Source organism: Danio aesculapii, chromosome 15, assembly GCF_903798145.1.
Source record: "Danio aesculapii chromosome 15, fDanAes4.1, whole genome shotgun sequence".
In the NCBI taxonomy this organism is placed as follows: Eukaryota; Metazoa; Chordata; class Actinopteri; order Cypriniformes; family Danionidae; genus Danio; species Danio aesculapii.
Window position 1 is genome coordinate 14,594,650 of NC_079449.1, and position 15,449 is coordinate 14,610,098.

The 15,449-nt window shown below is 34.1% G+C and overlaps 1 protein-coding gene across 1 annotated transcript in view; it reads left to right on the plus strand.

Annotated features, from left to right (window-relative positions):
* Positions 1 to 15,449, plus strand: part of dgkb (diacylglycerol kinase, beta) — a 96,768-nt gene that overhangs the window by 22,854 nt on the left and 58,465 nt on the right. The window contains exons 14-18 of the mRNA XM_056474422.1: positions 72 to 145; positions 2,445 to 2,519; positions 6,677 to 6,762; positions 8,709 to 8,798; positions 10,832 to 10,992. Coding sequence (XP_056330397.1) covers positions 72 to 145; positions 2,445 to 2,519; positions 6,677 to 6,762; positions 8,709 to 8,798; positions 10,832 to 10,992 — 486 coding nt within the window. The remainder of the gene's footprint in view (positions 1 to 71; positions 146 to 2,444; positions 2,520 to 6,676; positions 6,763 to 8,708; positions 8,799 to 10,831; positions 10,993 to 15,449) is intronic.

The window sequence follows — 15,449 nt, forward strand, 5'->3', positions numbered from 1 at the left end:
ATATGTCCCTATTGAAAGCTGTATATGTTTAGATGTAATTTTTTTTCTATTTTTATCATTTTAATCTATAGATCACAGCATTAGAAGGAACTCATCCTTTGTTGGTGTTCGTCAACCCTAAAAGTGGTGGCAAACAAGGTGAAAGGTGAGATGTGTGTCACATTTCAAGAAGAAAATATTTACATGTTGCATTTAAACTTGTCTTGAATCAATTTCCATTTACTATTTTCATCCTCAGCCAAGAAGTGAGCAATGTACTAAAAGTGTTTGACACTGTTGATTGAATAGTTATGTTTCTGATAACCTAAATGAGCATTTCATTCAATTAGTTTCTGTTTGAAATTCAATCATAAAGATGCATATCAGATCTCAGGTCCTCTTCTTAACTGAATGAGATATTTTTTTGTGTTTTTTTTTTTCTGTCTTATCCAGGAAAAATTGTTTATATTCTTATAATGTTAATGTTATCGGGATGAACAGATACTTTTAGAAATTTATCTTAATTTTTTTGAAAATTTGCTGTAAAAAAAAAATAAAATACTAGCAACTAGCAAATGGGGTTGCCATAAATTCACCATGTAGGGCAGGGGTCACCAAACTTGTTCCTGGAGGCCCGGTGTCCTGCAGATTTTAGCTCCAACTCTAATCAAACACACCTGAACTAGCTAATCAAGGTCTTACTAGGTATACTTGAAACACCCAAGCAGGTGTTTTGAGGCAAGTTGGAGCTAAACCCTGGAGGGACACCGGCCCTCCTGGACCGAGATTGGTGACCCCTGATGTAGGGGAAACGTTTATGGTGTTATTGGAGCCGGTATATTTGTATTATAACTTTAAACCATATCTTTTTAAAAGAAAAAAGAAAAGAAAACTTTACTAGTTTATAACTTTTATCCATTCTAACTCAGTTAAAATGTCAAAGTTACTTTTTAATTAGTTTTATTTAGATATAATTTTTAAATTCTATTTGCTGTAGATTACAGTTTATTTTTAGTCCGTTTCATTAATGGTTTTGTTAGTTTTAGTCTAGCTTTTATTTTGGAAAAATACATTTCAGTATAGTTATAGTTTATATATATGTTTAGTGTTTGCATAGCTTACACCTTTTAATAATAAAAATTAGTCATGTTCCCATCAGATTTTTTTGCCCCCAAGTCCGAGTCATTTGATTTTTAGTATCTACCGATGCTGAAACCCGATCCGATACTTCTATGATACATAAAAAGAATACATAGCGAAGAAACAGATCCAGGATGTTCCTTTTTTTTTTTTTATTCAACATTTTATTCAACATTTTAACATTCAACAACTCTATTAACAAACAGACCACTTCTGTGAGGTAGCTTGAACAATCAGGTAATAAATAACATAAATTCTTCACTTTGGGACTTTAGTACAACAATAAATATTTTTAAAAATCAAATATAAAAACAAATAGCACCTCAACTTAAAATATCTAGCAGGCAATCCCACGTTTACATATCTCATAGTTTGCTATGGCAATGTTGTCATCATCAACTTGATAATCTTCCAGACTGCAGGTATAAATACTTGCGCTTTCCACTTCAAGCTACTTCCACTTCTTTGGAACAAAGTGTTGTCATGCCGCACGTGTTGCTGTTTCTGTGTGAAGGCAAGAAAGAGGTCTAACTCTGTGCCACCGCATAACTATAGATGTGTTATAAATAATGGGAATGAATATATATATATATATATATATATATATATATATATATTCGAGTCCTGATCGGGAGGTAACGTCTGATTCCAATCAAGTCTGAAACCACAACATTGGCCTCAATTTCTGATCACGTGAATGGATCTGGACATCCCTAATAAAAAAATAATGGTTTGAACAAACACTGAACCCAAAACCCCACACATGCAAGTTAAATGAATGAAAGTGAAAATTATGATGAACTAAGACACACTTTTTAATATTAAAGATCATAGTTAAACATGCCTAGTTTACATGTTTGCCAAATTAAGAAAATGTGTTTAACACAAGCAGTTAAAAGAGCTTTAACATCAACAATCAAAAGCTCGGAGGCGAAGAAGAAGGTGGAGTTCCAAACCAATGGCAGCTTGGTTGCTATTTTCTGTTTTGCGACCTTTTGAAGTCAAAACGCAATCCCCTCATACATTTGCTTTGATGAGCAGGTTTGAACTGCCAAAACGAATTGAAAAAGAACTTAATTTTGGCCAGATTTAGTTCAAAATGACATCATTTTAGTTATTTTTTTAAATTTAGTTTGAAGTTTACCAGCACCTTTATGCTGCACTTTTAAAAAAATCATTTCAAAGCATTGTGTCATGTTTTTAGAAGCAAATACGTGTTTTTAACATTTTGTTTTAGTTAACGAAAATGTTTTTTTACCAAGAGCTTTAGTCTTATTCATTTACGTTTTTTTTACTGATATTACCTTATTTTGTACCCTTTCCAGGATCTTCCGCAAGTTCCAGTACCTCCTGAACCCTCGTCAAGTCTACAACCTGGCCAAAAATGGCCCGATGCCTGGGTGAGTGACCCTTCACCACACACACTCCAGACAGCATTATCTGTGTACAGTATGCTTTCGGGAAAACATATCTGTCCCTCATTCCCAGATAAGAATCCAAAGAATCCCGACAGCTCCCCAAGTTAACAACATATTGTATATGCAGACGCTGCTTGATAATAATACACATTAATTCATGCATGCCGATCTCTCAGTGAGTCTCAGCTGTAAATGTAGGCATTATTAAAGGGTTAGATCTGCTCTCACAGAGTCTCCAGTGCTGACAGTCAGCTGGTAATAATAGATTGGTGTCGGTGTTAGCTGTGCTCACGCATACCATCGCTGGTGTCAGTCAAAACGCTCTCTGGCATTCGGACTGGATCCGTTATTAGTATGCCTGCTGCGTGGTCACTTCTGAGTTAAGTGCAAAGCCGTGAGGGTTGTGACAGTGTTTAGTGATGCTGTATTTTCAAAATGGAATTTTAAAGAGGGAATAATAAAGAATGCTGAATGTTTTTGTGGGATGTTGGTGTGAAGATTAATTGGAGCTGTGATTCTGTATCATTCACTGTTCATACTGTAGGCTTTTGATTCAGGTTTTTTGTAAATTTAGACTAATTGGTTTGATTCACAATGATGTTTGATTTGACTTAATTAGTGATTATATTTAGTGTTTTTTTTAAATGCATTAATTTTATTCTTTAACTAGTCTTAAGAAGAAACAAAAGAGGAAATACAGACTTATCATGATATCTCGTATGATTTCAGCTAAATTTACAGATTTTCCTGTGGTAGTCACCATTTTAATTTAACTTTCAACTTACGTAATTCTTTTGCTACCACTCAAAAATGTGAGGTTAGTAAATACATAAGTAAATATATATATATATATATATATATATATATATATATATATATATATATATATATATATAATTTTATTTTCATTTGTATTGTATTGTATAGTATTTTATTGCAATATTATTTTTTGCTACGTTATTAAAATGGATGCATTTTTTTGCAAAAATGCATTAAATTGATCAAAATGACAGCAGAGACATTTATATGGTAACACTTTATTTTGATGGTTCATTTGAGTATTAGTAGACTGTCTGCTTAATATCTGTTGATACTGCTCCTTCAACAGACATTTAATGTTTTTAAGACAAAAATGTTTTTAATTTGAATACGTTTTAAAATAAATACATTTTAATTAAATAATCGTTTTTAAATAAATTTATTTTACACTCTGATTTTCATAGTATATGTATTAATTCCCGTACTTTTACCATAAATCGACATATCAATCTTTGATATTTTAGAAATTAAAGGATGTGTTGAAAAAAAAAATGCATTGTGTGATCACTAGCTACATCGAGTTAGGAAATGCAATCCTGAAATGTTTTTTTCTTGATTGGGCAGTTAAAGGGTTAAAATAAAAAATTCTATTAAAAAAACAGCAACAACAAAATATTTTCTAGATAATATTTGAAATCCAATTATACTATAATTTTATTTTTAATGATGATTTTGATAATGATGTTTTATACAAGAAATAAGACTTTTACATTTTACGACTTTCAAGCCCCAAAGCTGTTAAAATATATATTTTTAAATGCTTATTATGATACAAAATCTGTGAAATTTTGATATATTTAAAATTTGTGGTTTTAAAACAAAGGATTTCCAATTCAAAAATCATTATTCAACATCAGTTAACATGAGCTAGTTCAGTTCTTACTCCACACTCCTGTCCCTTTAAGCCTCTGATTAAATTTTTTCATTTTCTTTTTTTGTTGTATGATTTTCTCAAAAGCACTGATTGAGCACTGCTCTCCTCACAGCATTGGTGACCTTGTCAGCCGGTTTGCTTTGAGACTATTGATTACGGTGTTTCAAGCAGTAGAGTCTAGGTCAGGTGTAGCCGATGTATTGATGTTTCTCCGCCGGTGGAGCAGATAGATACAGAGTTTGACTTGACTATGCATTTACAGTCACAGTCATCTGTTGAAGAAACACATGAGCTCAGCTAGTCATGTGATGCTAATGTGAAGGTGGCTGCTGGCTGTAGAAAAGTAGGGTTTTGTTATTCTTATTCAAACATCCTCATGTGATTGGTTGTCTGCCGTCTAATATTATTTGCTTAGTCTGCTTGTCCCATTAAGTAATCTTTATGTTAGAGTTAGTGGTAGCACTTTACTTGAAGGGGTGTTCATAAGACGGTCCTGAAATCTTTATAATCATCATGATTGTGAATGAGATCGTATGCATGCTTATGACAACTGTTATTAAGTGTCATTTATGTTATTAAGTGTCAGTTATGTCATTTTAAATACAAACATGACATTGTTTTTTATGGCAACTTGACATAAATACATCACAACCGGTCTTCATCTTTGCCATGACATTTTCACATTACCAAAACATGTCATAAATCTGTAATAAACATGACTGTTATGAGTCACACATTTTCAGTGGAACAAACTGTACTGTATTTGTCATTAAAGTGTCTCATTAAAAGTGTCATTACTCTGTCAAATCTTTTTTGACAATATCATTAATATTTATTGACATTTAATTGACAAATTCAGCTTGTACCACTGTAATTAAGGTCAAATAAATATCAAGGACGCTGTTATAATGGCTTCATGAAAATTATGTCTATAACAGATTTATGACAAGTTTTGTTGCCTTGTTAATGTCAAGTTGTCATGACTGACAAAAACAGGCTGTGATGTATATGTCAAGTAGTCATAACAAACAATGTCATGTTTGCGCTTAAAATGTCATAACTGAAGGAAGCTTTTATAAGCATTCATAAAATATCACACTCCTAATTGTTTTATGTTTATTTATAAGTTAACTTGTGTTGGGACAACATATACTGTATTAATTTTATGGAAGGCTGCATTTTTTTGGACTCAGAAACTTGATGTTTGATGTCATACTCAGGGTGCGAATTATACATTGAAAACTGGGGCGGGAGAATGTCGTGTTTTTCGGTTATGTTCAGTAATATGCCTCAGTTAACCAAAATTTATAAATTTAATTCAATTACATCTAATTTAATAATCAAACTTGTTATTATGTTTTCAGTGTTTTGAGGGATACTGAGTGGTTCTCAGTGATATTAGTGATATTAAGTAAATGGTGACCAGTTTGCTTTCCTGCACCTATTAATGGATGACCATAAAAGGCATATTTTTATTTTACTGTTTAACTTCCATGTGCAAGCCAGTGTATAATTAAATACAAACTAAGCATCTGGTTTTATAGACCTTTTTTAAAGAAATATGTTTTGTGAATACTCACACTGTCCATTGGTGCTCTACATTTGCTCTAAATGAATTAATATTTTTGGTGCAAACCTGCACTCACATTGATATGAACCCTTTTGCGGTGGTCAAATGTATATTGAAGTTATCTATTATTCTAATTAATATTATTTAAGATACAGATCGGAGCAAACTATTTCTTAACTATTAAAGGGCAGACCTCCCCCATACATCTTGTTTTGATGTCCTTCAGGGGGGAGCAAGCGTTAATTAAAGGGGCCAAACCTCCATGTAATTCGCACCCTGGTCATACTTAATAAACAGATTAAGAGTTTTATTTTGTGTCCTGTTCTGCTATGTAAGGTCCCTTCATACAGTTACAGCTTACTAATGTGCAGGATTGGAAGATGCTTGCATGAACATTGTCTTGGTATATTTAGTTATCTTCTGAATAAGCTTGGCTTTTGGAAAAATGGATTCACATTTGCAACAAGATGCAAATAACATGCATATGTATATTCAAATGTCATATATTGTAGTCCTTTTATTTAAATGATATATTTTAATATATTTATTTGTATAAGAAATAATTACATGTAAAAATGCATGGAATATGATAGATTAGTACAGCTATATTTTTTGGATGGGTGGATACGATAGATAGATAGATAGATAGATAGATAGATAGATAGATAGATAGATAGATAGATAGATAGATAGATAGATAGATAGATAGATAGATAGATAGATAGATAGATAGATAGATAGATAGATAGATAGATAGATAGATTAATACTGTAGATAGACAGTTATACAGTAATAGTTCTTTGTACAATTGTTTTGCTAAAACACGCCATGATAATGCCATAATAATTCTGTCAACACTTTTAATTTAAATTTCAGCTTAAATTTCTTTCGGGATGTGCCAGACTTCAGAGTTTTGGCCTGTGGTGGAGACGGCACCGTCGGCTGGATTCTTGATCTTATAGGTGAGTGAAAACCAACACAAAACACTCTAATTCTTCCCTTTATGCCATCAGGTAAAGAAAACAGACCCCATAAGTTGCCTTTTTTGTCTTTGTGGTTGTTACATTGTTTGTTTGTTTTGGCCTCTTGTCTGAGTTTTTTTTCTTAGACCAATTAAAATCTGGAGTCTGTACTGCTGTCATAGTAAATTAAATCCAGGAAGTTTTCATTATAGATTTAATAATGCAGCAAGCTAAAGTAAACTTCAAAACATAAAGACATCTAGAGGAAATGCTGCAAAATAAAGCTTATGTTGTTGTTTCAGAGGTCTTTCATACAGAAATGATTTTGTAATATTTGCTGAAATAGTCAAATACTTATTTTATGTTTTTTCCACAGAACTAAAGCTATTACATTCGTACCCGTGTTTTCAGGGCAAATAGGATGATTATCTTTTTTCAAGAAATGGCATATTACTTATATCATCTGAAGAATAGTCTCTGCGGGTGATGTTTTTTTAGATGACTGCATCCTCATTTAGTCTTTTATTTGTGTCAAAAATTGCCTCCATTTTTTTTATCAATCAAAACAAAGACAGCGTAATAGACTGGATGCTTTCAGAGGAGTGTATTAGAAAAAAAAAACTTGTAGACTTTTATTTAATTATATGTACACAGACACACTAGTATATACAAATATGTATGTACTGTATACACACACTGACATGCACATATACATACACATATTGTACGTACACGTATATATATACAGTGGGGAAAATAAGTATTGAACACATCACTATTTTTCTCAGAAAACATGTTTCTAAAGGTGCCATTGACTTGAAATTTTCACCAGACATTGATAACAAGCAAAGAAATCCATATATGCAAAGAAAACAAATCTAATTAGTTTACAAATTAAGTTATGCATAATAAAATTAAATGACGCAGGGAAAAGGTATTGAGCACATGAAGAAAGGGTGGTGTAGAAAGGCAGTGAATGCCCAGACAGCAGCTGAAATCTTTCAGTAGTTATTCAGCAATCCTCTGCCCTTCATCATTATAAAGTAATATCAGCTGCTTCAGTCCAACATCTACATTAGCAGGATGATGAAGATGAATCCAGGGTGGACATTTCAGCAAGACAATGATCCAAAACACAGCCAAGCAAATTTTCAAAAGCTTTCAGAGAAAGAAAATCAAGCTGTGGAATGCCCCAGCCAATCACCTGACCTCCAGTAGAATCACCTTGAATCCAGTAGAAAATACAAAATAAAGATCAGATTTGATAGACGAGACCCACAGAACCATCACGATTTTTATACTCTGTTGAAGTCTGTGGAAAAAATCAAACCTGAGCAATTTATTCTACATATGAGAGGCGTGTTTAAGCTGCCATCACCAAAAAAGCCTTTTATATAAAGTATTAAATACATTTCTGTAGTTCAGTACTTTCTCCTTGTGTCATTTCATTGTTATAACACAAGTCATTTTTCAGATGTTATGTTTAGTTTTATTTTTATGTTTGTATTGTTTGAGTTACCAAAACCTGATTCAATTCCATGTCAACAGCTTCCTTGGAAAAGTTATTCCCTGGAAAAAACATGACGTGTTCAATACTTATTTCCCTGCTGTACACACACATACACATACACACATATACTGTACACACACATATACATACACATATACATATGCACATGAAGCGGATCAAAGTTGTTCTAAAACCTCAACATAAGACATTCTTTCCAAAGAAAAAAGATTTTTTTTTGTAAATATGTGGTACAGTTGAATTCCCATAAATCCTCCTTTTTATTTACAATCCATATATTATTTTCTTGATCAAAGATGCATGTAAAAAATGTTCTCTGACGTTACAAAACAGCTGCAGGACTGGAATATTATGAGACACTCTGCTGTACTGTAGCAGTTTTCCCTCTCATTCTATGAGGTGTTTTTCTGTTTCTTAGACAAAGCCAACTTTGAACGGAATCCTCCTGTGTGTGTTCTTCCTCTCGGCACAGGAAATGACCTCGCAAGGTGTCTGCACTGGGGTGGAGGTAATTTAAGTCATTTCAGGATTATAATTTGATATCCAGAGATTTTCAAACACTTAATCTGTCTGCAGATGTAATATTAGTTAATTTCACAAGATTCGCTGCTACATATTAACTCTGTTCCCACAGTTGATGAAATATCTTGTCAACTAAGAGACAGTGATTCACACCATTGCTGAATTTTTATCACAATCCATGTTTTAGGTGTATTTTGGTAAGAGTAGCCCTAATTTGAATGATTTACGAGACTTCTGGGTCTCCCGTGTGTGAAATACAGATAATCAGAGAAAGTGTAAAAGTGAAGAGGGGGTTAATGGACTCACTCATGCAGTTTTGCAGTTTTATCTGTTTATCTTAACTTATCTGCATTCAATTAGTGATAAAACATGAAAACAGAATAAAATGCTTTTTTTTAAAGTAGAGCCTATGCTCTTTATGGTGATATATGCTCATATATTCATAGAAAAACATATTCTGAAGGCCATCAAATTTAAAAGAAAATCATCAAAAATGCTGCCAGCATCTGGCAACTTAAAAAAGAATTCTCATCATGGCCACCATGGTGAAGGAAGTTCCGCCTTTCGGTCAAAATAGCCAATGGTTGGTTTTTATAGCCTTACGGTCCTGTGGGGGAGGGGTCTGTATAGATTTGCTTTGTTTATTATGGCAAGTCCTGTCTTTTGGCCTCTACTTTGTACATGCGTTGATTTTGACTGAATTTTGACATATCGTGTGTTTCCATTGTCATACTCCAGATCTTTCTCCAGATTTTGTCTCTGTCCTACCAACATTTCTAACTATGTCAATTCAATTCATCTTTATTTCTATAGTGCTTTTACAATGTAGATTGTGTCAAAGCAGCTTAACATAGAAGTTGTAGTACATTGAAACTGTGTCAGTCCAGATTTCACAGTTGAAGTTCAGTTTAGTTCAGTTCAGTGTGGTTTAATTTACCCTGCTGAAAGTTCAAACACTAAAGAGCAAATCCATCGATGCGCAGCTCCACAAGTCCCAAAACCAAGCATGCCAGTGGCGAGGAACAAAACTACACCAATTGTCGAAAGTGAAGGAAAAAACTTAGAGAGACGACCATTTCTCCTCTGGCCAAACTTCCTGTGCAGAGCTGCAGTCTAGGCGCCGGAGGCTGGAGAATGCTGAACGTCTATCGTGGAGAAGCTGCAGGTGTGAGTAGGTCACAGACGGGTGATCATATTGGCCCATGGGATCAATGCGGAGACTCATCTGCCACTAGGGTCTTTCAGGAATCAGTCACGTGCTCTCCACTCCTCTATGACCACCACAGCATCTGCTCAGGATACGGACAGGTCTAGGATTATGGAATCCTTGGGATAATGAAAAACAGACTAACATATCCGTAGATGCCGTTCAAATAATAATGTCCTCTTAATTAACACTGAAAAAGCCATAAAGGAGTCTGGTGTGGTGCCAATCTTGTGCAGTAGCTGAAGCAAAACGAAAATGACATTTTAAATGTAAATAGGGCTTAAGCAACAACAATAATGGGCCAGGTCAATTCAGATTGTGCCTACGATTTGAAATGTCATTTAATTATGACTGGCTAGCTTCAATGTAGTTTGGATATGTAGTAATGTAGCTTGGATAATGAAAGTATGCAGTATTTAAAGGGATGCTTCATTCAAAACTGAAATTCCTGTTATCATTTACTCATCCTTGTTTAAAACCTGTTCGAGTGTCTTTCTTCTGTTAAACACAAGTAGATATTTTGACGAAAGCTGGATATTAGTAACCATTGACTTCCAAAATATTTGTTTTTCCTACTATGGAAATTATTTTATGTAGTGATATTGCCTGTGATAGTGATAAGAATAAATGTTTGGAATCACTTGAGATCCATTTAAGAGTGAACTATACCTTTAAAGAAGTAAAATGCAGGTGTGAATGGCTCTTTATGACTTATTAACATTGTCTGTTGTCTATTTTTCATGTCTATAAATAGCTGGAGCTCAATGGAGCACTGATGCACACCACACAGTCATCTGAACTTTGTGTTTCAGGCTATGATGGAGAAAGTCTCCTGCAGATTCTGAAGGATATTGAAGACAGCAGTGAGGTGATGCTGGACCGGTGGAGGATCGACATCACTCCTGTAAACCGAGATGAAGGAGGAGATCCCGTCCCGTACAGCATAATCAACAATTACTTCTCTATCGGTGTGGTGAGTCTCAGATACATTAACACTGTAGAGACCAGAGGTTGGAAGATACAGTATTATTGCAATTTGAAGTATATTGTGATATTCTGTTATATGTTGCAATTTATTTCATTTTTTACAACTTCAAATGGTCCCTTTTCACATTTTCGGGTTTCTCAGCAGCAGAAGTTGTCAAAGTTGGACAAACTCAGAGAGCGGTGCAATTTTACCCCTTAGACTTTTCTTCATATTACGTTTAAAAGGTTAAGCTTCTAAATTCTGAACTGTGAATTCGCGTCACATGACAGTGTGAGACCAATGTAAGTACTCGTATACATAAAAACACATATATCCAGTGTTCAAGCCTTGTCCATTAACCATAATACACTGTATGATGACAGTGAGTGGAGTTTATGAATGAAAAAGTGAATAAGGCCACTAAATAATAAGACTAAATGAGCTAATCAAGAGGACCGAGTGCTTTTTGAAATGCCAAGAGCATCTACTACATTAACAGTGCCATCCTTCATCGCCAAATCTTGCCAATTGACGATGAAAGATGTGGTGGACGTTACAGGAGTCTCGTCTTCACGAACGCAGATCAAACACGACGTGTGTTGATGCACCTCGAGCCGTCTGAATCTAATGATGCTTATTACGCCGACCGCATGTCAGCCATTATCCACAAATGTCAAGGGAAATACGGTAATTGACATTTGGAGGTTTGACGGCTATGTTTTATTTTCGATTTGTACAGGGTTTTTTTATTTAAAGGGGGAAATTGTAAGGAGGGGGACATGCTTGGACAAATGTTAGTCAATGTCAACTTGTTATTGAGGGAATTGATGGCTTAAAGGGTTGCTTTATGAAATATTAGGATTTATTATAGAATGACATGTGTGACAGACAGACAGAGAGATGGTAGGTAGGTAAGTGGATGGATGGATGGATGGATGGATGGATGGATGGATGGATGAATGGATGGAAGGATGGACAGATAGACAACATAAAAGAATAGATGAATAGACTAATAGCGGATAGAGGGATAAACAGATGGATAGATGGATAGATAGATGGATGGATGGATAGACTGATAGATAGACTAATAGATGGATAGACAGATGGATAGTTAGATAGATGGATGGACAGACAGACGGATAGAAAGAGATGGATAATTAGATAGACAGATAGACGGATGGATAGATGCATGGATGGATATATGGACAGACGGATAGACTGATAGATAAATAGATGGATAGTTAGATAGATGGATGGACGGACAGATGGATAAACTGATGGATGGACGGACAGATAGAAGGATAGATGAATAGACTGATAGATGGATAGAGGGATAAACAGATAGATAGATAGAAAGACAGACAGACAGACGTAGATAGATAGATAGATAGATAGATAGATAGATAGATAGATAGATAGATAGATAGATAGATAGATAGATAGATAGATAGATAGATAGATAGACAGACAGACAGACAGACAGACAGACAGACAGATAGACAGATAGATAGACAGATCTGTCTCATTAATCATTCAGCTGCTGTATATTCAGTATTGTGTCAATGAAATTACATTTTCAATGCGTTGACAAATGTATTTGTTTGTTTGGATTAAAGAGAAGTGCAAATCTCAGTGGGATCAAGTGATAATTTTCATATCACATTTTACATGAAAACACAAATTCCTTTTGAAAACAACCCGAAAACCAATAGAGATTACAGAGCAAGTCGTGCTCATAATTACTTTGCAGATTATGCAAATGAAAAACAATGTCTTCTGTAATTATGCATATGAACTCTCGGAACTAAACAGCCAACAAATGCAGCTGTTGCCAGACAAGATGGTGCAAGAACACTTTAACAGATAGGGCTAATTTAAGACATTTACATCCCGACACAGAAGAGGAGCGCAGCATCAAACCCCTATAACATCAGCTCACAAGATGCATTGTTTTAGCATATTTGTTATAAGATGTAATTCCAATTGCTAAAACACTAAACTAAATATTTCGGAAAACTGACAAAAGAGATTTTTTTTTGGGGGGGGGAATACACAAGTAATCTTTGTGTTTTTTTACAGCTTTGAGAAAAATATATAGTATAGGCTGAAAGGATAATAGTTGTAGAAACTATTTTCAGTCAGAAATTGCTTTACAATTAAAGACAAACTTCATAAAAATATCAAAATCAATAAAATATCAAAAGTCATTATCAAAATACTTCAGCACAAGTCAAGTTGCTAAATTGAAGAAATACAGCAAATTAGATTTAATTTCAATTAAGAAATTTCAGAAGCTTTCACATATAATTTAAGGTAACATGCTTTTAATTAATAAAAGATTACCTTAGATTGGTTATCTCTATATCAAAGGAGAAAATTACATTTGTACTTTAAAGGCTCTCTTAGGTAAACTGCCATCCTATCTATCTTATTTGCTAACATATCACATAAATAATCAACACACTAGACCTGGTTCCTGTATTCAGTTAACAGTCCCAAGGGTATTGTCAGAACTTTGCAAACATGCTTTTTCCTTTTTATATAATTAGCTTTTTCCTTTTATGCTCCTTTAAAGTCAACTTAATCTTGACACACTTCCGAGTACTTTTAAACCTCTTCTGTTCAACATCTTAGAAGATCCCTGTAATTGTTTTTTATGATCTGACCTTTTTTATGAAAATCTCAATGTGATCTCCTGGCTAAATAAAGGAAATAAAATAAATTGACAAATATTTTTTTTGTAAAAGTACAAAAACTGCTGAATTACATTTATTTACAGTACGCTGAAAAAGTTACAAGTTAAAAATAACACACTTTAAATTAAACCTGGAACTTAGAAAATATACAGTGATTTTTTTTTTCTTGTTAAACATACTTCAATTATCTCGAACATAAAAAAACGTTTACAAATGTTAGTTATATACTTTTAATAATAAATAATATGTAAGTTAATAATAAGTTTTTATAATAAGTTTATACATATGTACAGGTATAATAGTAATAATACGTTTTTACATATGTTAGTTAGTTATAGTGTTAATAATGCTATGAGCATTATTAACACTATAACTAACTAACTAACTAACTTACATGTATAAAACCCAGCAGACACAGGACGTCAACATGATGTCAGATTGTACTCCAACGTCGTAGGGCAGGGGTTACCAACCCTGTTCCTGGAGATCAACCTGCAGGTTTCAGTTGCAACCCATATCAAACACACCTGCCTGTAATTATCAAGTGCTGTTCAGGTCCTAATTAATTGATTTAGGTGTTTTTGCTTTGAAATGAATTTTGCTTGGAAATGAAATTCGGGTTGACGTCAGGCTGACGTCAATGTCCAGCGTCCAACCTAAAATCAACTAAATATCTGTCAAATGTCTAATGATGTTACAGCTTGATGTTGTGTGGACGTTACCACTATGACATCTATCAGACGTTGGATTTTGGTTGCCATACCTGATGAATAAATGTCAGTGTTTAACATCACTATACATCAATCAGAATCAGAAAGAGCTTTATTGCCAGGTATGTTCACACATATGAGCAATTTGTTTTCGTGACAGAGCTTCTACAGTGCAACAGGATTACAGAGACAGGACAAAAAACAGATAATAAATATATTTTTAAAAATAAAAGTAAGTAGTGAGTGCAAATATACAAATTCACAAGTGTATGTACAGGTATATTACTATATACAACGTTATATGTGCAGCTATTATGTGCAAATTGGCATGTAAAGTGTGTCGTTAAATAAGTGTATATATGTATAAAAGTGTATGGCAAGTAGTGATGTTGGTTCCACAATTATTATCATCCAGTGTTCATGAGATGGATTGCCTGAGGGAAGAAACTGTTTCTGTGTCGGGCTGTTCTGGTGCGCAGTGCTCTGTAGCGTCGACCTGAAGGTAAAAGTTCAAAGAGGCAGTGTGCTGGGTGTGAGGGATCCAGAGTGATTTTGGCAGCCCTTTTGCTCGCTCTGGATAAGTACAGTTCTTAGGGAGTAGGAAGGGTTGTACCAGTGATTCGCTCAGCAGTCCGAACTATTCGACGTAGTCTTTGGAGGTTGTATTTAGTAGCGGAGCTAAACCAGACAGTTATTGATGTGCAGATGACTGATTCAATGATGGAGATATTGGCTGATTCAATGATGGAGATATTGGCTTGACATTGGATTTTGGTCACTTTCCAATGCAACCTAAAATCAACCAAATATCAACATCATTTGACGTCTTTATTGGACATCAAAATAACTTCTTTAGATGCTGACTAGACTAAATTTTGGTCATCTGACATCACAACCTAAATGTAACCTAATATTATGACGTTGTTTACCTGATAAGTAGAAGAAATGCAGCTAAATACATTACATTTTTGAAGCGCACTAAAAAGTTGATCAGACATACATTCATGTTTTGAATTTTAAAAGGGAAATTCTGAAGAACAATAACAGTAATATCTTT